General features: G+C 34.6%; 6 protein-coding genes across 7 annotated transcripts; 4 read left to right on the top strand and 2 right to left on the bottom strand.

Moving 5' to 3' along the window:
• Positions 1-4,520: 4,520 nt before the first annotated feature.
• On the top strand, positions 4,521-5,500 carry LOC9325044 (transcription factor PRE3). The gene is made up of 2 exons (XM_002888935.2): positions 4,521-4,885; positions 4,974-5,500. Exons 1-2 carry the CDS (start codon positions 4,754-4,756, stop codon positions 5,121-5,123), a joined length of 282 nt encoding a protein of 93 aa, XP_002888981.1. The 5' UTR covers positions 4,521-4,753; the 3' UTR covers positions 5,124-5,500.
• A 964-nt stretch (positions 5,501-6,464) lies between these two features.
• On the top strand, positions 6,465-8,700 carry LOC9325043 (probable serine/threonine-protein kinase PBL3). Of its 2 annotated transcripts, none has more exons than XM_002888934.2 (5): positions 6,465-6,919; positions 7,232-7,554; positions 7,646-7,781; positions 7,874-8,134; positions 8,228-8,700. In XM_002888934.2, the coding sequence occupies exons 1-5, from the start codon at positions 6,832-6,834 to the stop codon at positions 8,617-8,619; spliced, it is 1,200 nt and encodes a 399-aa protein (XP_002888980.1). In that variant the 5' UTR covers positions 6,465-6,831; the 3' UTR covers positions 8,620-8,700. The 2 variants fall into 2 exon arrangements, with proteins under 2 accessions (XP_002888980.1, XP_020889961.1); XM_021034302.1 differs by having other exon boundaries at positions 8,259-8,348.
• Positions 8,701-8,758: 58 nt separating this feature from the next.
• LOC9323608 (protein RKD2) lies at positions 8,759-10,466 on the top strand. Its single transcript, XM_002888933.2, has 4 exons — positions 8,759-9,243; positions 9,337-9,464; positions 9,553-9,923; positions 10,005-10,466. The coding sequence occupies exons 1-4, from the start codon at positions 9,173-9,175 to the stop codon at positions 10,329-10,331; spliced, it is 897 nt and encodes a 298-aa protein (XP_002888979.1). The 5' UTR covers positions 8,759-9,172; the 3' UTR covers positions 10,332-10,466.
• LOC9325042 (geranylgeranyl diphosphate reductase, chloroplastic) lies at positions 10,360-12,236 on the bottom strand. Its single transcript, XM_021034301.1, has 3 exons — positions 11,428-12,236; positions 10,908-11,304; positions 10,360-10,821 (listed from the first exon to the last, which is right to left on the bottom strand). The coding sequence occupies exons 1-3, from the start codon at positions 12,127-12,129 to the stop codon at positions 10,517-10,519; spliced, it is 1,404 nt and encodes a 467-aa protein (XP_020889960.1). The 5' UTR covers positions 12,130-12,236; the 3' UTR covers positions 10,360-10,516.
• Positions 12,237-16,356: 4,120 nt separating this feature from the next.
• LOC9323607 (GDSL esterase/lipase At1g74460) lies at positions 16,357-18,277 on the top strand. Its single transcript, XM_002888932.2, has 5 exons — positions 16,357-16,720; positions 16,828-16,958; positions 17,058-17,297; positions 17,392-17,641; positions 17,849-18,277. The coding sequence occupies exons 1-5, from the start codon at positions 16,495-16,497 to the stop codon at positions 18,100-18,102; spliced, it is 1,101 nt and encodes a 366-aa protein (XP_002888978.1). The 5' UTR covers positions 16,357-16,494; the 3' UTR covers positions 18,103-18,277.
• Positions 18,278-18,501: 224 nt separating this feature from the next.
• LOC9323606 lies at positions 18,502-19,370 on the bottom strand. The gene is made up of 3 exons (XM_002887496.2): positions 19,048-19,370; positions 18,897-18,964; positions 18,502-18,792 (listed from the first exon to the last, which is right to left on the bottom strand). Exons 1-3 carry the CDS (start codon positions 19,133-19,135, stop codon positions 18,667-18,669), a joined length of 282 nt encoding a protein of 93 aa, XP_002887542.2. The 5' UTR covers positions 19,136-19,370; the 3' UTR covers positions 18,502-18,666.
• Between the last annotated feature and the right edge of the window lie 2,861 nt (positions 19,371-22,231).

The following is a 22,231-nucleotide window of genomic DNA, read 5'->3' as shown; positions in this document are numbered from 1 at the left end:
GAATTTCATGGGACTAGATTTATCTTCCCAATTTCGGATCTCTTTATATCCAGTTATCTATATTTTTTGCATAATATATTAATCAATCTTCGTCTTCCAAACCACAAAGAGAATTACATGAGACTAAAATTATCTTCCCTGTTTCCGATTTTTTTTTAATTATCTCTCTAAAAAAGTTTGCATAATCTTAATAATGTTGTCAGCTTCCAAAGCTGCTGTTAATTCCAACCTTTGGGATTAAAATCACCATCTTTCCGTAAGAGGAAGACGAAAGTCTGGTAAACGTAGCGTTACGTGAATTTTTAAGGACAAAACCCCCAAGGCCAAGAACTATTGACCACTATTATCAACAATGAATAAATATTAGAAACTATTGAAGATTTTCCGAAAGCAAAAATTCCGATTAGAACCCCACTTGAACTACCGAGAAAACCCCATCTAAAAAAAAAGATAAATGGTTTTTTCACAACCAACATATTGCCATTAAAATCACTCTAGCGAGAAGTATAGATATTATTTCAACAGATTTTTACTCATAGTGGATCACCATGTTGTAATAAGAAAATTGACCAGCAAAAATTCTGTATCGGAAACAGAAAATGGCGTGATATCTTTTAGCGTCTTCTTACAAAAATTTGCCCATAAAACCAAAAAATAAGCCGATTTTTTTTTTTGTTATTAAATATATAATTTTTATAGCAAATGCGTTAAAATATGCCGATTCAGTAGAAAAATATTCACCAAATTCATTGTTATTGTAAATTTGTAATGAAATAATATAATTCAGTTCTCTTTTATTAAATTTTATCATACTTAATTCTATATCGATGCATTCATTTATTTTTGCATAGTAGAGGAAAATATTGTTTTTAAAAAAAACAGAGGAGAACTAGACGAACCGAAACAAGCAGCAAAACGAATAAAACAAACGGATTTGGAGAATTAACAACAACAACAAAAACAACAACAGATTGTAATAAGAATAGAATGCTCGTGAAATAAAGCTTAATCTTCGCTGTCGATTGATTAGTGATCATGTGCCGCGACAGACACGCTGACCACAATTTAACACATCTGAGCTCTTTCTTTATGTTCCTTTTTCTAAATATAAACTCAAATCTTTGACAAAAAAAAAACTCAAATCAAATCTTTCTTCTAAATTAAAAAACTTACAATTAGATCTTATCTCTCTAATGTAATCACTTTAAAAACTTATTTAACTTTATTTTCATAGCGGAGAAAAGTAATGATTGATTGCTTTGGTTGACCTTGTGTAAATATATATATATACATATTTATGTTCACCCGCTATTATAATTTAAGTCTCCTGTTAGAACTTTTTATCTCTAGATCTTCTTAGTTCTCTCATGATCATGTTCATGTTCATGTTCAATCCTATCCACAGAGATATATCATATTTGTTGAATAATGATTTGATATAGAACTATCGAGATGTCTCTAATTTTTTTCATTATCTTTTGTAATTGCTGTTATCTTGGAAACGTTTTAAAGCTTTGTCTGATATGCTCATCAAATAAAGGAAAAAGAGAGAGAGAGAAAAAAAAAAATTATGCCTGATATTGACTCTCCGACGAAAACTTGGTGAGAAGACCATTCATGTAATTTAAATGGAACACACGAAGAAGATAGTAAAATTCGGTTGGAGCTAGGTCCTCATGCCTATCACTAGACTACCATCTAATATAAATGCTATATAAAAAATAAAAAACACATTTGATATGATCTTATAAATTTAATATTATACAATAATGATATTAAAATATTTTATCGCTTATTTATTATTAGAAATAATTGGAGAAGAAAATTTTATTGTATCCTACTAATCAAGTACTTTAAATATGTAGTGAAACTTGAAAACGAAATAAAAATTCTCAGATTTCGATAAATTATTTAGCATATTTAATTTATATATTTATAAAAGTTTACATTATATGAGAGTTAAAATTATATTAATATTACCACTATATATGTATCTTATATTTTATATATAACACAATTCAATAAACTATTTTATTCAATAATATTAAACATTTACCGTTCAAAAATTATGGTGGTACAATAGTAAGAGTACAAAATTTTGTATCATTAACATTTTATTTGAACCCTAAAGCTGATCTCTTTCTTCGCCATATTTTGTTATCGCCAATTTTCTACCGTGTCAACGAGGTAGTGCGAAAGGAGTTGAGATTGTACTACAGCAGTACAATTAAGTTCTTCTAGAAGATTTTACTGAAATGGTCGCTACTTTTCAACATACAAGGAATTTGCATCTAATGAATCAAAAGTAAATTGCATTACCCTATATTTCTCCAATGTATTAAAATCTGAGATTTTGTGTTTCGTTCTCCACAGCTCACTCTTCGAGTTTACGTTTTTTCTTTGTCGTGTTCTACTTTATCTTTTCGAAACATATTTTCCTTATTTTCTTGGCTTATTATATTTTAACTAAAAAAAGATGTAGTTTAATTTTTACTATACAAGAATTTGTAGTTTTCATGCTCGAAACTATAGGATCTCAGAGTCATATTCATATAAACAACGCGTAATAAATACAAAAGTTGGCGAGTATTTTTCTCTGTAAACTTTGTCCTAATTACATACTAGAAATTGTTACAAAGAAAAACAACGAATAAGGTAGATGGGTTTGAAAATTCCGATTGATGTCGTTGTTACTAAAATATTTAAACGATTTCTGTATTACGTGCAAGTTGATGAAATACATTTTCCTTAAGTTTCCAAATTTTATGTAAATTTTTTGTTTTAATCATTGTTGTGAAAATTATATTAGCATTATATTGGTTAAATGTTTTTACTTAGGTCTAAGTTAAGTGAATAGTTCATTAATAGTACTTTAAATCTGTTTTTTTTGTTCTCTTGTTCATTATATTATTTTTTGTGTCATTATTCAGAATTATCTTTTAAAAATACGTTTTTCTTTAGGCCTATGGGTTTCTAAATACGGCCCTGGATACGTGTTTTTGTGGTGCAGCAGATTAGTGCATTAGCTTAATAAATAAATAAAACAATGAGCTCATCGATGAAAATATGAATGCTCAACGTCGGTCGGAGTAAGTGTATGCGCCTCCCGAAATGCCACGTGTGTGTTGTTGATCAAAGAACATGGGCGTGTGTGTGTGATCTCTTTGACCAGTCAAATCACTCATACTTTGGCTCTTTTCTAATTTGTATGCGTATAAGCAAATTATGTGTATAAGCTCTGCAAGTATACCCACGTCGTAATAATACTGTACACGCTCCGATTAAAGACAAAACCAGACGACGCAGTGCGGTTCTAATAGTAATGAAAATATTAGAACAGCATCGCATTTTCCATTCAGTCTGTTTTTAACATTTTTTTTAAAAAAAAAGTAAGTCTGTTTTTAACATTGTCATGTATTCTATTGAGAGTTTTTTTTACAATATATCTCTTCTTAGAAATAATGTTTGCAAATGGTTGTCCTTCAAAATACTGAGATGAATGAATAATAATTGGGGGTATATATAATTTGAGATGAATAATATTCATTTTGTTCATTTTTAAGTGAATAAAAAACTTCCTCATTTTCCTCTTCTTTATTCCTCCAACTAACTATGAATGAGATGAATATTACATTTTACTTTTTCAATCCCAATTTTGAGAGAAATCTATTATTCTTCTAAAAACATTTCTCTAAACAGGCAACCATTTGTTGCATTTTATCTTGCATTGTATAAACGGGGGTTTTCAATAACAATGCCATAGATTAGTAAAACCTTTGAAAAAGGCATATGTGTGGACGTGGTAGAGGCGTAGAGCGAAATCCCACACATCGATAATGTGAATTTTGTATCTTAATAGAAGTTGTGTTTCGAGGAATGGATGGGCTTATTTTAGTTATAAAGTATAAAACTTTCTTCCTTGATAAACGCACAAAAAATCAGTTCAATATCTTCATTAGTTTAACATTGATAAGTTACTCACCAGTCAGCACAGAAGTAAGTAAAACAATACTCTACCATCTTTATAACCTTTCAATATATATATATATATGTTTATTTTCTGTTACATGACGTCCATGCCTGTTCGCATAAAATAAAATATTATAAGAATATTAATTTTCACTAGCTTACATTTTTTTTTTTCGTACTATACAGAAATAAGAATAAGACGAAGTTTGAGATAAATAAACTGTTTTAGGTAATACTAAAATTTTGTTGATAAACCTTTAGAAATCTAACATATGAACCGTAATGCGAGTGTCAAATTCAAAGCTCGAAACATATCAATAAAATTTACGATATAGGGTAATTTTTCAAACAAGTTTTTTCTAGATTCAACGTTAATATTATACCTATCAAATTTAGATCTATGTATATTTAAAAAATGAAAATACGAGATTCTCTGAAATCGTTTTATTAAACAAAAGTTGTCAGGAGAGGGGGGCATATAATATATAATTCAATATTTGAAAAATAAGATTCGCACTATATTGTTCAAATTAAAATAAGAAGATAATTTTATTATATTGTTCATAAACAAATAATAAAAAGGCCTACATAAATACAACCGTCGATCGCTTCACTTATTTCCTTCATACTATCAACTCTTCTCTCCCTCTCTCTTCCTTTTCCGGCATAACTTGTGTGTTACCCTAAACTCCATATCCTGTTTCATCGATAAATTAAAGTGCCTTTGCTACTAATATCTATCACTCTTACTACTTGTCGAATAATAATTCAACAAAAAAAAAAAATGTCGGGAAGAAGATCACGTTCGAGGCAATCATCAGGAACTTCAAGGATCTCAGAAGATCAAATCAATGATCTCATTATCAAGTTGCAACAGCTTCTTCCTGAGCTCAGGGACAGTCGTCGCTCCGACAAGGTACGCTAAATCTAACTAACTCAACTACCTATGTAATATAGATGTGTATATATGGCATGAAAAATAATGATATCTTCTATATCGACAGGTTTCAGCAGCGAGGGTGTTACAAGATACGTGCAACTACATAAGGAATCTGCATAGAGAGGTTGATGATCTAAGCGAGAGGTTATCTGAGTTACTTGCAAACACAGACACTGCACAAGCTGCTTTAATCAGAAGCTTACTTACCCAATAATTCCTATCTTTTTGTTCTTCTTCTTCTTCTTCTTCTTTTTTATTGTTTACTATAATAATAATAATAATAGTTTGCGGATTGATTTTTCTATAGATGATGACCTTATAAACGTTGAATGATACGAGTTCGTCACTTCTGCTTTGGTCATAAATATTCGCTTGTTTCCAATATAAAACCTTTGCCCTTTTTCGGTTATCTTGTTTGTCTCCTTTTTCATATATACATTCGGTTAGGGTTTTGTTCACCAAAAGACTTGGCTATGTTCATTTTCCAAGCTTTTATTTGTTTTGTCTTTTTTAGTAATTTAAAACATGTCATAACAAGAGCTCTTATATGAAGAACAACGAATTTGTAATTTAAAATATGCCATTTAAGAATTTCATGTTAATTTTTGTATGGATCTATTGAGATAAGAAAAACCTTATAAGCCTAAGAAGATGGTTTCCCAAATCATCCAAGAACACATATTATGAATTAATTTATGGTCTTTCAAAATGTCGTCAAAAGAAGAATACAAAATTCAAGTTGATTACTAAATGGGTGGATATATTATAAAATAATTAGTTATTTGGAGACCGATGGATGAAACTGTCATTTCCGTATATATATTAACATTGAAGGAATTGGAAGATTATGTTTATGGGCAATACAGTATGGGGTGAACTTGACGCTATGCACTCAAAAGAAGCACAAAAAGCTACAAATTTTATGCCATAACCTAATTTCGATTTCTACCGCTTTTTATTTTTAATTTGAAAATATTATTCCCACCAAACTTATTTGAGAGATTTTTGCTTTCTTATAATAACGAGAACTCGTGCCGCAAAACCCAACCAAAACTAATGGTTTCGTCAATGATGATTGAAATTGCACCGAGTCTAAACACTTACATTTTTATATGGTGAATCTTCAATGAATATATTTTGTAACAACATACATTATGAATTTAAATCCGGATAATATATAATACAATAACGATATTAGGACAAACTACTATTTCTACATATCTTTATCCACAATGAATTTTTTGTCATATATATTCAAGAAATGAAAAAAATAACTACATAGTCATTTTCTCAGAGTTTAAGAAAACTCACATATTATTATATTAAAGATCATGTCCACTATAATCTTGTATATTAAATGGTAACCGATTGTTCTCTATTTAATTACATAGCTATAATAATTTATCATAAATAATACGATCATTTGAAATTATTAAGAAATCAATAAGAAATAACAAAATAAATCATGTAATATATACTACATTTTATAAAATAAAAAAAGTCAGCTAGTAAATTTATAACCAAATAAAAAGAAGGAAAATTCATGGGAAGAGTGTGGGGGACACGAGAATTGCACGTGACGTAAATGAGTCAATTAATTGGTAATTAATAGGGGTGACTCTGACAGGAAGTTAATACAACACGGAAACTCTTTTCTCCAAATTCTCTCTAATTATAGTTTTTCCAAAATTTTACAATTCCAACCCCTTTCTCTCTTTGCTTCTCTAATCTCAATTCCAAACCTCTGCATTGATTTCACATTTTGAGCATCACCACTCTCGTTTCTACGTTCTTCCTTTCACCGGAGGAAGAATGTCGGCGGTGATAAAGATCGATCCATAGCGTTTTTATTACTGTTTGTTTCCTATTATTTGTCTCCAGGGTTTTGGTTTTTGGATGATTAGACCTTTATATAGGATTAAATGGGGAATTGCTTTGGATCTTGCTCAAAGATAAATGATAATGAGGACGATAATGTTGACTCCTCAGTGAACTCCAAACCCTTTTCACGTAAGCTCTTCTCATTTCTTTGATCTATCTCTCTGTTTCTTGTTAATTGTAACTAAATTCTTACTGGAATTTTTGAGCATAACTTGTCCTTTTGCACATTGTCCTGGATTTTCTGAATGTTAATGCATTGATGGATGAATCTAAGAAAGTTTTTTAGGAGATGGTTTTATGTAGTTATTCGATTTATCTCTAATGATGAAAGTAGCAGAGAGAACTCAAATGCCCTGTTCTGAAAGTTAGTAACTTTGCTGTTGATAGTTCTGTTTATCCATTCTCATTTTGATGCAAGAATGTGGCATTGTTCTTGTCCAGGAGCTGATAGTGATACTGGAAGAAGCTCGAATCTGTCATATCCATGGAGTTTAAAACCTCTGATTGCAGGAAAATGTGAAGCTAACATCACTCTACCTGCACCGCGCGGAGAAGGAGACATAATGCATTCTCAATATTTGAAGTCCTTTACCTTAGATGAGCTAAAGAATGCTACAGGAAACTTCTGTCCAGAGAGTCTAATTGGGGAAGGAGGGTTCGGGTTTGTTCACAAGGGCTGTGTTAATGGTGGACCTGGAATCGAACTTTCGGTTGCTGTGAAGAAGCTTAAAACTGGAGGGCTTCAGGGACATAAGGAGTGGCTGGTAAGCTTCCTTTTGAATTATTTTATTATGATTTCACCTTGTGACTATACTCTTTTAAAATCTGTACATGTGTGTATGATTTTCTCCAAAGAGGGAAGTGAATTATCTTGGAAGATTGCATCATCCGAATCTAGTGAAACTGATTGGATACTCCTTGGAAAACGAACACCGCCTTTTGGTTTACGAGCATATGCCTAATGGTAGTCTTGAAAATCATTTGTTTGAAAGTAAGTAAAGAAACTCTTTTTTAAATCCAAAACTCTTGTGTTACTGTTTCTTCTATCTGGATTTCTCATGATCTGAATCCTGCTTATTCTAGGGGGTTCCAATGTGCTTTCTTGGTCACTGCGTATGAAAGTCGCGATTGGTGCTGCTCGAGGACTATGTTTTTTGCACGAAGCTAATGACCAAGTCATTTACAGAGACTTCAAAGCAGCAAATATCCTTCTCGATTCAGAATTCAACGCCAAACTCTCAGACTTTGGATTAGCCAAAGAAGGTCCAAAGGACAACCGTTCACACGTGACAACCGAAGTCATGGGTACTGAAGGTTACGCAGCTCCAGAATACCTAGCAACAGGTTTCTCTTTCTTTAATGGCTCGTTTAATTCCATTTCAATTACACACAACATGAAATTTTCTAAAACATTGGCCTTTTTCTGTTTTCTGTCAGGTCATCTAACAACAAAATGTGATGTCTACAGCTTCGGTGTAGTGTTGCTAGAGATTCTATCTGGACGTCGAGTCATAGACAAAACCAAAGCACGGGAAGAAGAAAGCCTAGTGGAATGGGCAACACCTTACTTGCGAGACAAGCGAAAAGTGTTTAGGATAATGGACACAAAGCTTGTGGGTCAATACCCTAAGAAAGCAGCATTTATGATGTCTTTCTTGGCTTTACAATGTATCGGAGAGGTTAAGGTTAGACCATCGATGATTGAGGTCTTATCTCTTCTTGAGAAAGTTCCGATTCCAAGACATAGAAAGAGTAGAAGCAGAGGTTTTGCTTATACTAACTCTGCTTCTATGTCTTCAAAACGGTTTCTCAGACACCCTAAGGACTAAAAATGAAAATGGAGTATAAACCCTTTTTTGTTACTTCATTAATAACTTATGATTAATTACGAAAAAAGAGAATTCATGACCCATGATCTATTATAAAGTTTTAACCATACGTTACGTTTTATATCTTAATTGAGCAGATATCATTCAGTTAGTGGTTACTAATTATACATAATCATGATCATTGTTGTTATGTGTATATACTATATGCATGTGTATATATAAGAACATGGCCATAGAGTACACTATTTACTCGAAATGATTGCATGTCATATATGCATGGAGGGAGAGACGAAAAGAGAAGTCTAATCCAAACCTAAACGCCCCTATAAATTACCCACTAATTAACATTAATCATATCTTCTCGTAACTCCAAATTTAACAAGACAATCAATTAGCCGTCAATACCCCACTTCCCCTAATAGATTCATCATCACTTCCATTCTTTATTCTCTCTCCATATCTTACTACTACTCTCTCCTCTGAATGTATATATAAATCTTTTCTCCATCATCGATTGGCACAACACAAATTAATCTCTCTCACTTTCTCTACAATGGCTGATCACAAAACCAAAGAAGAGAAGCCATTCTCATTCCTAGCTCATTCACCTTCCTTTGATCACAGGTCAATTTCAGAAGCTTTTGTTTAGTTTTACTTTGTTACTAGTTTTTGTTTTCTCATAATTTAATATCTCTGTTTTTTTGCAAACGCATGCAGCTCCTTAAGTTATCCTTTATTTGACTGGGAAGAAGATCTTCTTGCTCTCCAAGAAAACTCTGCCTCTCAAGGTTTTCCTTTGACTACAACTTCTCTGTCTTTACCTGATCTTGAACCCTTGTCTGAAGGTATAACATATTAATATTATTACATAGTTGTCATATATCTATAGAGATATTTACAAAGAGGTTTCATGGGTCTTGCTTTGTTCTGTAGATGTACTCAATTCATACAGCTCTGTATCATGGAACGAAACAGAGCAAAACAGAGGAGATGGTGCTTCATCGGAGAAGAAGATGGAAAATGGAACAGTGAAAGAGACGACTAAGAAGAGGAAAATCAATGAGAGACACAGAGAACATAGCGTGAGAATCATCAGCGATATTACTACCTACACAACTAGTTCAGCATCAACAGCATTATCGAAAGAAACTGTCTCTCGCTACTTCTACATGCCCATAACTCAGGCTGCAATGGAACTTAACGTTGGTTTAACTCTTCTGAAAAGGAGATGTCGCGAATTGGGTATTCGCCGATGGCCTCATCGTAAACTCATGAGCCTTAACACTTTGATCAGTAATGTCAAGGTATGTAGAACAAGGCAGTACGCTTAATAGTATTGTTTTCAGAACTAGTGAACTCAAATGCATTTATAATCATATGAATAGGAGCTGCAGAAGACGGAAGGCGAAGAGAATGCAGAAAAACTTCAGGAAGCATTGGAGATGCTCGAGAAGGAGAAGAGGACGATTGAGGAGTTACCGGATTTGGAGTTCAAGGACAAGACAAAGAGGCTAAGACAAGCTTGTTTCAAGGCTAACCACAAGAGGAAGAAGAAGAGAAGTCTCAAGTCCGATCAGTTTCAAGTGCCCTCATGTTCAAGCAGCGGATCAGTCCCTAGTGATGAGTCGGTTGATGAAGCAGGAATGGAGAGTGATGAAGAAGTGAAGTATCTCTTGTGTGGTTTCTCAAGTGAGTTTAGTAGTGGTTTGTGAAATCTGTTTTTAGTGGGGGATTGGATTGTAAAGCCAAATGCTTTTTTGACTAATTCAATGAACAGAAAACATAGATATGATACTGAATAGTATATTGAAGAGCAACAACATTAGTGTAGATAGATTACTAACAAACAAAAAAAGAGAGATAGAGATGAAGAAAGGAAAGACCTCATACTTGTTTCTTAAACACTAAGCTTCTCAATCTCTCTCCTTAGAGCATTAGCCCTAACCAAACTCCCAATGGTGTTCACAGCCAACTTGATATCCTCCAAAGGACTACCCGGCGCAACCCGCTTGTACAGATAACTATCAAATGTCATCTTCTGAACATACTCATCAGCACACATCTCCACAAACGCTTCTCTTGCCGGATTCGATCTGTAAAACACTTTCTGTAACACATCAAGCACCCTGTACGTAGGCAAGTATGTCTTATCCCATTTCTCCAAGTACTTCCTCAAGTCCCCTTCGTCAATCATCTTCTTACCTGTTGCAACAAAAACACTCAGACTTTAGGATTCACTAAAACTTAAAACGCAGGAATCTGAAAAGGGCGTTTTTTTGTGTACTTACCATTCTGTGAACCTTCAACAATGGCTTCAGCACACATTCTTCCACTCTTAGCAGCAAAGTAGATCCCTTCACCAGAGCATTTAGTCACATACCCTGCAGCATCACCTACAAGAGCCACTCTTTTCGAGAGCCTACGTGGTCTCGGGTGTTCGGGAATCGGGTGAGCCTCAACACGGATGATCTTGCCTCCAAGAATCTTGTCTTTGGCTCTGTTACGAGTCGCGAGCTGGAACTTCTTGATGTCACCTTTGTGAGTCACAGTACCTGTTCCAACAGCTACATGGTCGCACTTAGGGAACACCCAACCATAGAAATCCGGCGACACATCATCCCCAACATACATCTCAGCTAAATCCTCATAGTAAGTCATTTTCTCATCAGGAATCCTAATTCTCTCCTGCAATTTTCCAAATTTCACCATTAAACTCCATAAGAACATGAATTCTCAAATCACTAAACACAGTTCCATAAATTCCATAAACTATAGAACAAATTTAAACTCAAGAATAAGAAATTTGACCTGAAATGCGATTGCGTAGTCGTAATCACCAGCATCAATAGATTTAGCAACCCTAGAGTTAGCTCCATCAGCTCCAATCACAGCATCAACCTCCATTGTCTTCTTCGTCCCTGTAGCTCCAGTTTTACCATCGTACTCAGTGTAATGCAAAGTGTACGGCGAGTCCCAGTTCTCCGGATGATCCATCTTAAGGAAGAGACCGTTAATCACGGTGGCTCCACTCTTCTCAGCTCTCTCTCTCAGATACGCATCAAGCACTTCTCTTCTCACCATACCTATATACTCATGCTCCTTAAGCGTACGACCAATATCAACAGCGATGTTCGACGGCGAAATCATCTTCATCTTCGTCACTCTCCGGTCGATAATGTCCAACGGCAAATTGAATTCTCCGACCATACAGAGAGGAATCGCGCCACCGCAAGGCTTGCAATTGTCCATCTTACGCTCGATGAGAATCGTCTCGATTCCTCCTTGAGCTAGAGTCTCTGCAGCTGCTCCACCTGCCGGACCACCACCGATGACGGCGACACGGAGCTTACGGTTGGAGAGTTTGGGAGTGGCTCTGGATGCGGTTACTCGGAGAGAGCTCCGTCGCTGGGGGAGAGAAAGTGACGACGGTACATGGGAGACGAAGTTTGTTTGCTCCGTTGATGATTGACGAAGCCCGGTGAAGGATTTGAGTGTAACCGTCGTCGCCATTGTTGTTTCGAGAAAAAGCTTGAGGAGGAGTTCAGTGAACACACTTCTTCGACAATGGACAATGGACTCTCTCTCTCTCTCTGGTTTGAGTTTGTGAAATCTTCTTTTGTTTAAATGTGGTTTTGTTTTAGTGGATTAGATATTGTTCGAGATTTCCGAGGGATGTATACCGTTGGATTGAGAAATGGACGGTAGTGATGAGATGAGGATAAAGTTACGGGTTTGGGTATTTATTTATCTGTTTTGTGGAGCAAACGGCTGAGTTTTGGCCACGTTGGAGAGTTATAACTATTTTGTTGTCTTTTGATTTTATTTTATGGGCACAAAACATCCGTAGAATTCCTGGTTCACACAAAAATGGTTCAATGGATAGTTCAGTGAATCAGTTGTGTTATTGTAATGACCAAAGGATATTTCAGTTTATTACTTTATTATGATAATGTGATGAGAGATAGAGATTGGAAGAATTGTATATTAACTCTCATAATGATAAAGGTTATGAAACATATGTTTATATAAAGAAGAGAAAGGTAAACCTAATTAATCTAGTTTCCTAATATACACAAATACATAAATGAGATAATTATTAGAAATATATTTAAAGATATTCTAGATTATTTTAGATCCTTCTATACGCTCCCTCAATCTCAAGGCGGTGATGGAGAACGTCGGAATGAACAGCTTGAGATTGACTTGCAAAATAGAAATAGTGAAGAAACCGAGAAGTTGCGAAGACGAGATGACTAGGCGTTGAGAAAAATGTCAACGTGAATTGCCCACGCCGACATGTTGAAGGTGCAGCGGAGATCGAGGAACCTTGTCTCGAGAAATGAACGTTGAGTGAAGCAAGGTAGGTCAGATCAAGGTGGTGTGGTGGTGGACGACGCCACAAAAGGTGATGAACCTTGTCTTGAAGAAGAAGACCACGATGATTTTTTTTTTTTTGTTGTTGTTATTTTTTTTTTTTAATAAAATAAAAAACAAAGATATTTTGAAGATATAAAACGGAAATTTTTTTTTTTTTTTAAATTGCAGAAAAAAAAAAAATTAAAAGAAGCACTTTGGCTTGATTTTAGAAGCACTTAGGCTTGATTCAGAGGTCTATGGTTAGACTTGAATGATTAGAAGCATTTTTGCTTAGATTCAGAGGTTCATGATGAACTTGAATGTTGGAAGCACTTGGCTTAAACACAAAAATAAAAAGAAAAAGCTCTTGGCTTAGATTCAGGAACGGAGCCGATCGTTAGATCATTGTGGCTCTAATACCATGTAGAGATTGATGAGAGTTTAGAATCATAAGAATAGTATATTGACTCTCATAAGAATTATCATAGTGGTTACATATGTTTATATAGAGAAATGAATCGTAACCTAATTAACCTAGTTTCCATAAGTACAAACTATAGTAATTATTAACAAATATACTAGAGAGTAGGCTAAATATTCTAGATCCTTCTATAATACTAGAGAAGTCTAGATCTCTTTCCATCACCAATGACGTTGTGTTCAAATCTCTCTCGCTCAACGGTGACTCTTTGTGGCTGCCAGCACCAATGACAGTGTTCATTCACCTAGTTGGGATCTCCATCGCATATTCTTCAGATCTATGTCGCTGGAAATCTGAGGTTTCTCAATGTCAAACGCTCCCACTGAATCACTACTTCACATTGATGATCAATCTCAAACCGTTGATTTCGCTATTATTCCATCACCGCCTTGAGATTGAGGGGGCGTATAGAAGGATCTAGAATATTTAGGATATTCTCTAGTATATTTGTTAATAATTACTATAGTTTGTACTTATGGAAACTAGGTTACTTAGGTTACGATTCATTTCTCTATATCAACATCTGTAACCACTATGATAATTCTTTTTTTTTTTTTTTTGACATCTTTGGATCGACAAGGCCCGATCCATAGCCAATCCCTACTACGCGGGGTAACGCGACTTAGTGGAGTCGAACTCCGGTGGGGAAGGCGGAGTCAAGTGGACTTAACCACTTGACTAAAGGCACATCTCCCCACTATGATAATTCTTATGAGAGTTAATATACAATTCTTCCAATCTCTATCTCTCATCACATTATCATATTATAGGCCTGGGCACAAGGCAAATACTTGCTATTTTTCAAGTACTTGTGACTCGCCTTGGCCCTTACAAGTAATTGAAAGTTCGGCTTGATACTCGACTCGTTTGAGCAAGTACTTGCTATAACAAGTACTCGTCCAAAATTTTGTTACTTGCAAGTAACTTGACCCGGCTTGTTACTTTCAAGGTAACTTGACTTAGCTTGTTACTTGCAAATACTTGTTACTTAAATCTTGAAGTCTTGAACATTTAATTTAAATAAAAAACCAATCTCATACATATTATAAAACATTCAGAATTTTAAACATCATAAAATCGCAAAACATCCTAGAATCACAACACATTGAAAGTTCCAAAAGATAAACATTTTAAAACAACTTGGTTCAAATTGAAATCATGTCTCTGTCTTCCTTCTTGAGTTCTTGTCTTCTTGATTCTCTTTTTTTTCCATATAAATAAAACCAACATAACAAATGTTACTATTAGTGTATTACGCTTTAAAACAAAACTTGAAAATCATGAAGTATCCATACCTTTCATTCTTCCTCCAAAGCTAAACCCACTCCTTGCACCAAATTTCCATAAGCATTTGAAGTTACAAATTCTGTTGAAACAACATAAAAGTTGTAAGTTCACATGTAAAAGAAAACATGCATATATAACGTACGAATAAGTGTATAATGTTAGTATATACCTTCTTCTAGAATTTCTAGTTGTTCAATTTCTTCCTCCAACAAACTTTGTTCATAATCGTTACGAATCCAGTCTTGAGTGCATATTAGAGCCTCAACAAGTCTCGGGGTTAGAGAACTGCGAAAAGGATCTATAACCCGACCACTTGTACTAAATGCTGACTCAGAAGCAACGGTTGAAACCGGTATAGCTAACAGATCTCTAGCCATTAGAGACAAAATCTTATATTGGGTTTTATAATTTTAGACTTTTAGTGATTGGGTTTAAATGTTTAATGGTCTTTATATCTTGTAATACAAAACGGGACGAGTAGCAGAGCGAGTAACGGAGCGAGTAACGAGCCAAGTATCAAAAAAATTTATGATACTTGATACTTGACCCTTACTTGCAAGTAAAGGAATTATACTACTTGGTACTTGCCTTGACAACACCGGGTACTTGTTTTTTCAAGGCGAGTACGAGCCGAGTAGCGAGTATCAACCGAGTAACGAGTACTTATGTCCAGGCCTACTTTATTAACTACTTTTATACTGTAAAAAAAATATATATATATATAGAAGAAGTTTTCAACCAAAATTAATTTGATCCGCTAACCAGCTCGATCGGGTTTAAGCGGGTCAAAAAAAACACTGGCTTATAATCAGACCGGATTAGTGTCCAAATTGCGGATTTAGCAGTATAACCGGCCGGGTTAGTCTGGATTTCAAAACACATTTGATCAAAATATTGATTACCTCTGTTTTAGACACTTTACTCTGTTTCAGTCAGAAAAAAGCCTCAACTACACACAAACAAACTGCACTTCATTGTCCAACGGCCCAAACCTCAAACAGTCACTTTCGGTGGTTATTTACCAGAATACCCCACTCAATCATCTGAATTTCTTCCAGCCCGAAGTAATTCACCTTTGGTCCATTGGGCTTGATATTGGCCCATTATTAAACATATTTTATCCAATCTTAGCTCATGAGAAAAATCAAATTACAAATGAGCATGCAAATTTTAGAAAGAAAAAAACTCTTTCCTCTTAAATTTTTTTTTTTTTGGGCCTGAATAGTATTTTTTCAATTAACATATGATTTTATTGATACTTTTAGTAAGAGAAGCTAAGTAACGAAATAGCAAGTGAAGAATACACGCAGGAGGAAAATCACAACAAGTGTTTGATAGATGTTTAAGTTTATTTATCTCACTACAAGGAAATATTCCGTATTAAGGTAAAGTTTATTTTTGGTTTTACTCTATATATGACTAATATGAGCTCATAAACCGCAGTGTTTAATACTCCCTAAAATAACAAAAATTTCAAGTTTACGGAAAGGAAACGGTTACAACTTACGACACCAACACGAGGAAAGAGTAGTTGAAGTAGGTTTGAATCAAATAAAAAACAAAACAATAATTCAAATTTTAAAAAACAAAACAAAATCAGTTGGTTCATCAACTCAAAATCTACCTTCACCACTTTATTCTCACACTACTCCTCCACCTTTCTTACTTAGTCCTATTTTTTCACCTCCACAACCCTTTTAAAACCACCCAAACAAATCTTTTTCAATCAACACGCATTCATATTTGGCGACATGAAGTTCTGCGCGATATTCATATTGTTTATCATTCTTGCAATCAACGGCTACGATTGCAAGATAGTCCAGTTTATATTTGGAGATTCATTGTCTGATGTAGGTAACAATAAGAATCTACCGAGGAGTTTAGCGACGGCGAATCTGCCCTTTTACGGTATTGATTTTGGCAATGGTTTGCCTAATGGAAGGTTCACTAACGGCCGCACTGTTTCAGACATTATAGGTAAGTCATGTGTATGAAATTAATAAATAGTTAGTCAATGATATCATGATATATCATGTGAATTACGTTTTAGTACAAGCTTATAATGGTTTTATTTAAATTTTAAGGTGATAAAATTGGATTGCCAAGACCAGTAGCCTTCTTGGATCCAACAATGAATGAAGATGTAATACTTGAAAATGGAGTGAACTATGCTTCAGGAGGTGGTGGAATCTTGAATGAAACTGGCGGTTATTTCGTAAGTTTTAATTTGCATCAAAATAAATATATAAGAATCACCAAAGAAATGTTCTCTAACGTCGTCTTTTTCTTTTTCACGGGGATTGTATTTGTGAAGATCCAAAGATTTTCGTTGTGGAAGCAAATAGAATTATTCCAAGGGACACAAGATGTAGTTGTGGCAAAGATAGGGAAAAAAGAAGCGGACAAGTTCTTCCAAGATGCTCGATACGTCGTCGCTTTAGGCAGCAATGACTTCATTAACAACTACTTGATGCCTGTCTATAGCGACTCTTGGAAATACAATGATCAAACCTTCGTCGACTACTTAATGGAAACTCTTGAATCTCAACTCAAGGTTAATTAGTCTAGGAAAAACACTCCAGTTACATATAGTTTTCATAAATATATAGTGTGACTGATGCATATATTGTGATATTATAATGTTGTAGATGTTGCATAGTTTAGGAGCGAGGAAGCTAATGGTGTTTGGGTTAGGACCAATGGGTTGTATCCCACTCCAAAGAGCTCTAAGCCTGGATGGCAATTGTCAAAACAAAGCGAGTAATCTTGCTAAGAAATTCAACAAAGCTGCGACCACAATGCTCCTAGATCTCGAGGCCAAGCTCCCTAACGCAAGCTACAGGTTTGGTGAAGCCTATGACCTCGTCAACGACATCATCACGAACCCTAAGAAATACGGTACTAATAAAACTTTGCTAAAATCAAACGAAGCATTCATAAATGAAATTTCATTTAGAAAAATAATTGATCATTCATTTTCAACACAAATTTACAAAAATATTTTTTGGCATGAAAAAAGTTTGATAGTTTCATTTCATAAAGGCTAATTCTTTTTATTGCTTTAATCATCAGATTAACTTGTTTAAATGTTTTGTCTGATAATAGGGTTTGACAACTCGGATTCGCCGTGTTGCTCGTTCTACAGAATCCGGCCGGCGCTGACATGTATTCCGGCGTCGACATTGTGTAAAGACAGAAGTAAGTATGTGTTTTGGGACGAGTATCATCCCACCGATAAGGCTAACGAGCTAGTTGCTAATATACTCATCAAAAGGTTTGACTTCATGCGTTCTGATGACGGTACCTCCCATGCTCCTTCTCCGGCGCCGGCTATTTCTCCTTCTCCCGACACTAACTGATTGAATTAATGTGTTAATATGTAATGGTTCCGGTTTGTGTAAATTGTGATCATGTTGTGGAGAGTTTCGTTTGTCTTTCATTTGATAATGTCAAATAATGTTTGGATTTTTTCTGTATTTTGTTCTTCTTTAATTTGTTCTATCTGTTAATTCGAGAATTTGTCTTATAATAGTATAGATATTATCCTTTGACACAAAAAAAAAAAAAAAAAAAATAGTAAAGATATTATCATGTTTGAGGTGGTTGTGCCCTCTACTGTCTCAGTGTCTCTCCACCAAATAAAACGAAAATAACAATAATTAATGTAATGAGGGAAAAAGCAGAGCAAAACTTTTTTGTGTATCAGTGGATGACCTAACCCGATCTGAGCTAAGTTAATCAATGGTGGAAAATACTAAAAAAAGAAAAAAGTCTCACCTTTTTAGACATGGGTTTCCTAAAGTTTGATATTTTCACATAGCCTTTTAGATTAAGATTATTCAATTATTAAGACTCCCCATGCTCTTTAAATCTTGATACATATCATTACAATTTTATAGAAGCTAGATTACAAGAAAATGGAATTAGCAATCAGAACAATGAGGAGTGTGGCGGTTGTTAGCACCGGATCCTGGATAATCGTTAATATCGTCAACGGTCATCATCTTCCGTGTCCTTGTTCTTCCCTTAGGATCAGTTTCAATGCGTCCCTATGAAAACATAAAGCATCCATACCAAAAAAAGAGTCAAAATACAGAAGAGACTTTGATCTCTGCTCACATTGTATGAGTGTGTGTATGGAGTGGATTCTTACCAGGTGGCTAATCTGATTCAATTCCTGTCCCTTGGTTTCAAAGTGGTCTGTTGATGATTTCTCAGTTCCTGCAGTAAATAAGAAATTAAAACAAGAAAGAAACAGAGCAAGAACAAAAAACTTGAGGAGGTTAGAGAGAGGTATTACAGACTTGCAGTGATTAGGACAGGCTTCCATGAGATCATGAGATATAGAAGAGCTAAAACCAAGAACATTCGAAAGTGTTGTCTTCTCTCCATCTACTTTCCCTCAAAAAACAGAAGATGTGTTCTGTTTCTGCTCTGTTCTTCAAGTAAAGCTTTATCTAATTTATACAAAAACCATGTGTGCTCTTCTTCTGGATCTCTAGTAGGATTATCGTGGAAGAAGATATCGGATATTAAAGAAGATTGCGCAAGTTTTCTCATTTTCTTTAGATCTCTACCGTTGATTGTGGAAATAAGCCTTTTGAGTTGGAGACATCACATGATGCTCATCAAAATTAAAACTCTTCCTTTTTTTAAGTACAACTAGTGTTGTATTATATAATACACTGACACACAAAGATATATACAAATCTGCTGAATATCATGTATGTACACTGTATATACACAAAAACTTGCATGTACATTGCTACAGTAACTCAACACAAATATTATTATTCATGACCTCTTCTGAGACAATCTGGTTGCTGCAAAATAATGAAACAAGAGATTGGTTTGTGGATTTTGACTGTGTATATAGAAGCAATCTTATGTGCATCAACCTGATTGTTATCAGAGTGGTCAAACACTGGTTGATCAGGAAATTGGAAGCTGTTGCTAACCGGATACATAGAAGGATCTTGTTGGAAGTTAAACTCTAAACCCGGTTCTAACTTCTTCTCTTCTTGCATACCAAATTAAGTAGAATACAAATATTCCTCGCGGAGTTGCAAACTCGAGCAGCTGTTTGCGTTTAGCTCGTTTAACACATTGCCTTCATGTCTTAAGCGGTCAAATCGTTGTAGGTTGCAATTCTGATCTTCTTGATTTTCAGACTCGAAGAAGCTTGAGTAAACCGGAACTGATGTAATATCCTTAATTTCCATCTCTCTGCTGATCATAAAACTTTGAATTGAATAGAACATATAACTCAAAATCATTTTATTAAGTGCATTAACAGTTTTCACTCATGATTATTTGCTGGTTATTGTTATTAGGAAGCCATGAGATTAAATGGTTTTCTTGAATGCCGTTTATTACTGATGATATCCCGCTCTAAAACTGCATGATAGAATATTTGGTCTGGTTTAAGAATGTGAGAGAGCAAAGAGGGACAAATTTTTTTGTAATCTACACATAACCTGTGTTGTTGTACATTCTGGTGACATGGGTTGATTCTTTCTGAAATGTTCCTGCAAAGCAAAATCTGCCTCCATTAGTAACTCTTAACATTTTCATATGTGTGTGTAATCAAGCCATATATAACCATGACATACCTTGCACCTAAGAAGAACTCATTTATATTAACATCATGATCAAGTTTCATAAGAAAAATTCTAGAGGGCCTATAAAATAAGTAGATGTTTTTTTTTTTTTTGGTTTTAAAATAAGTAGATGTTTCAGCTCAATCTGTTTCCCAAAACCAATAATTATTATGAATAAGGAAGAGAGTTACCTCAAGGCTATCCATTTTTCTGTTATGTTCAAAACAAAAAGTTATCAGTCTTCATTACACAACTATATCACGATCAGGAGTCTATATGTATGTACTTGAGAGTAGAGAAAAATCATGCTTAAACATAAACCATGAACTTTTCAAGATTCAGGTGAAGTTCCCTCAGGTAACCATAAAAATGATCCAGTTGATTTCCTTACTTACCTATGATCTCTGGCTTTCTTCAAAATCCCACTTCTTTGCTTTGATTATGTATTTTGCCTGTTGCTACTACTCTCTAACCTCTTTATCATCAGGCTTAATCCTAACCATTCAAATCTAACAATTTACAAATAGAGATGAAAAAATAAGAATGAAGAATTCTTTTAGGTACTAACTTCAACTACTTGTGGTTCTTTGGTATTCAACAGCTAAAACCATAGACTTGTCAAGAAAGACAAAAATCTCCAAATCCGAAATTGATTTGTACAATGTGAAATTGGCTTAATCCAAACATTAACATATAGTATAAGAAAGGCAAAGTCTTTGAGACAAGAGAAACCACTGTGAAGGACGAAAACGGAGAATTAACAGAAACAGAGGATTAGGGAATGTTCACTTGGAAACAGCAGAGGAAGAAGGCAGTTTAATTCGTTAATCAATTAGGCTGTTCCGTTTAATTAACACTTTTTGATTATTCGGAAGTTTCAAACTATTTTTTTTTTAACAATTTGGTTGGGCCTTTAACTTATCTAATGGGCCATTAATATTTTCACATGAGCCCAGTCGTATCTTTTGAGTTCCTTCTATTTGCCCTAATTTTCGCCGCCTCTCTGCTTATATATTTAAAGCCATCGCCATTCAGTGGAGATCAATTGGAGCCACTTCTCTTGAAACCCTAGTCTTTTTTAGCTCTCCAAATTCGCTTATCGCGAGGGCTTCTTACAGATTCACTGTATTTTTGTTTGCGTTGTGGTTATTTTCTCTGTTATTGCTGTTTTTCTTTTGATGCCTGTGATGGTATTAAATATACTTTGAGAGCTTAGTCTCTAGGAAAACAAACCAACTCTGAGGCATCTTGAATCCTTTTGTGTCTGTTAATGAAATCGAGATTAGCTTGTTTTTTTTTAGTAGGTATAGTGTCTGTGCAAGTGATGATAAAAAGACAGGGACATCAGATTCTCCTTTTGGAGAAATATAATGATGACTATGTCTAGATGGGAATCTCTCTGATGCACTTTTTATGATGTTTGTTTTGTGCCGGTGATGTATATCTATTGATGTGTTTTCATCAGATTTTCATAGTGATGAATTATATCACAATTGTCACTACCTCTGAGGCATATTCTTGGTTTATTGTTTTTTTTTTGTTACCTATGTTTGAACTTAACTAGTTCTTAGAAGCCTGGTGATTGCATCTAAGAACGGAGATATGAAGGGTTGTTTTGTTGTAGCCTAATTTGAGTTTGGGCTCCAAAGCTTACCCAATGTAATCATCTTGCTTTACTGTATATGAAGGCCTCTTATTCCTGCTCTTGTCTCACGTATTGAATCTACGTACTTAGTTTTTTATGCAGGAAGACGTGTCCAGACATGGATTTCATAGCTTCCAAGATTATTCCAAGGTTTTGTATCACATTTAGTTTCCCAGACGTAGTGTTCATACAGATGTAAAAATTATATATTTTCTTTTATTCATAATATCTTCTCTATTCAAT

The sequence above is a fragment of the Arabidopsis lyrata genome, assembly GCF_000004255.2.
Source record: "Arabidopsis lyrata subsp. lyrata unplaced genomic scaffold ARALYscaffold_2, whole genome shotgun sequence".
NCBI classification, from domain to species: Eukaryota; Viridiplantae; Streptophyta; class Magnoliopsida; order Brassicales; family Brassicaceae; genus Arabidopsis; species Arabidopsis lyrata.
The sequence above is the reverse complement of the archived record's forward strand: the minus strand, read 5'-3'. Positions and strand labels throughout refer to the sequence as shown.

Bases quoted from the DNA above. Each gene is read 5' to 3' on its own strand.
- LOC9325044 (XM_002888935.2), top strand. From the start codon at position 4,754: ATGTCGGGAAGAAGATCACGTTCGAGGCAATCATCAGGAACTTCAAGG. The intron at 4,886-4,973 runs GTACGCTAAATC...CTATATCGACAG, and splicing joins ACAGTCGTCGCTCCGACAAG to GTTTCAGCAGCGAGGGTGTT.
- LOC9323606 (XM_002887496.2), bottom strand. From the start codon at position 19,135: ATGGAGAGAAGACAACACTTTCGAATGTTCTTGGTTTTAGCTCTTCTA. The intron at 18,965-19,047 runs GTCTGTAATACC...TATTTACTGCAG, and splicing joins GCCTGTCCTAATCACTGCAA to GAACTGAGAAATCATCAACA. The intron at 18,793-18,896 runs GTAAGAATCCAC...ATGTTTTCATAG, and splicing joins TGAATCAGATTAGCCACCTG to GGACGCATTGAAACTGATCC.
- LOC9325042 (XM_021034301.1), bottom strand. From the start codon at position 12,129: ATGGCGACGACGGTTACACTCAAATCCTTCACCGGGCTTCGTCAATCA. The intron at 11,305-11,427 runs GTCAAATTTCTT...GGAAAATTGCAG, and splicing joins ACTACGCAATCGCATTTCAG to GAGAGAATTAGGATTCCTGA. The intron at 10,822-10,907 runs GTAAGTACACAA...TTGTTGCAACAG, and splicing joins TGTTGAAGGTTCACAGAATG to GTAAGAAGATGATTGACGAA.
- LOC9325043 (XM_002888934.2), top strand. From the start codon at position 6,832: ATGGGGAATTGCTTTGGATCTTGCTCAAAGATAAATGATAATGAGGAC. The intron at 6,920-7,231 runs GTAAGCTCTTCT...GTTCTTGTCCAG, and splicing joins GAACTCCAAACCCTTTTCAC to GAGCTGATAGTGATACTGGA. The intron at 7,782-7,873 runs GTAAGTAAAGAA...TGCTTATTCTAG, and splicing joins TGAAAATCATTTGTTTGAAA to GGGGTTCCAATGTGCTTTCT.
- LOC9323608 (XM_002888933.2), top strand. From the start codon at position 9,173: ATGGCTGATCACAAAACCAAAGAAGAGAAGCCATTCTCATTCCTAGCT. The intron at 9,244-9,336 runs GTCAATTTCAGA...AAACGCATGCAG, and splicing joins TCACCTTCCTTTGATCACAG to CTCCTTAAGTTATCCTTTAT. The intron at 9,924-10,004 runs GTATGTAGAACA...TCATATGAATAG, and splicing joins CTTTGATCAGTAATGTCAAG to GAGCTGCAGAAGACGGAAGG.
- LOC9323607 (XM_002888932.2), top strand. From the start codon at position 16,495: ATGAAGTTCTGCGCGATATTCATATTGTTTATCATTCTTGCAATCAAC. The intron at 16,959-17,057 runs GTAAGTTTTAAT...GTATTTGTGAAG, and splicing joins ATGAAACTGGCGGTTATTTC to ATCCAAAGATTTTCGTTGTG. The intron at 17,642-17,848 runs GTACTAATAAAA...GTCTGATAATAG, and splicing joins CACGAACCCTAAGAAATACG to GGTTTGACAACTCGGATTCG.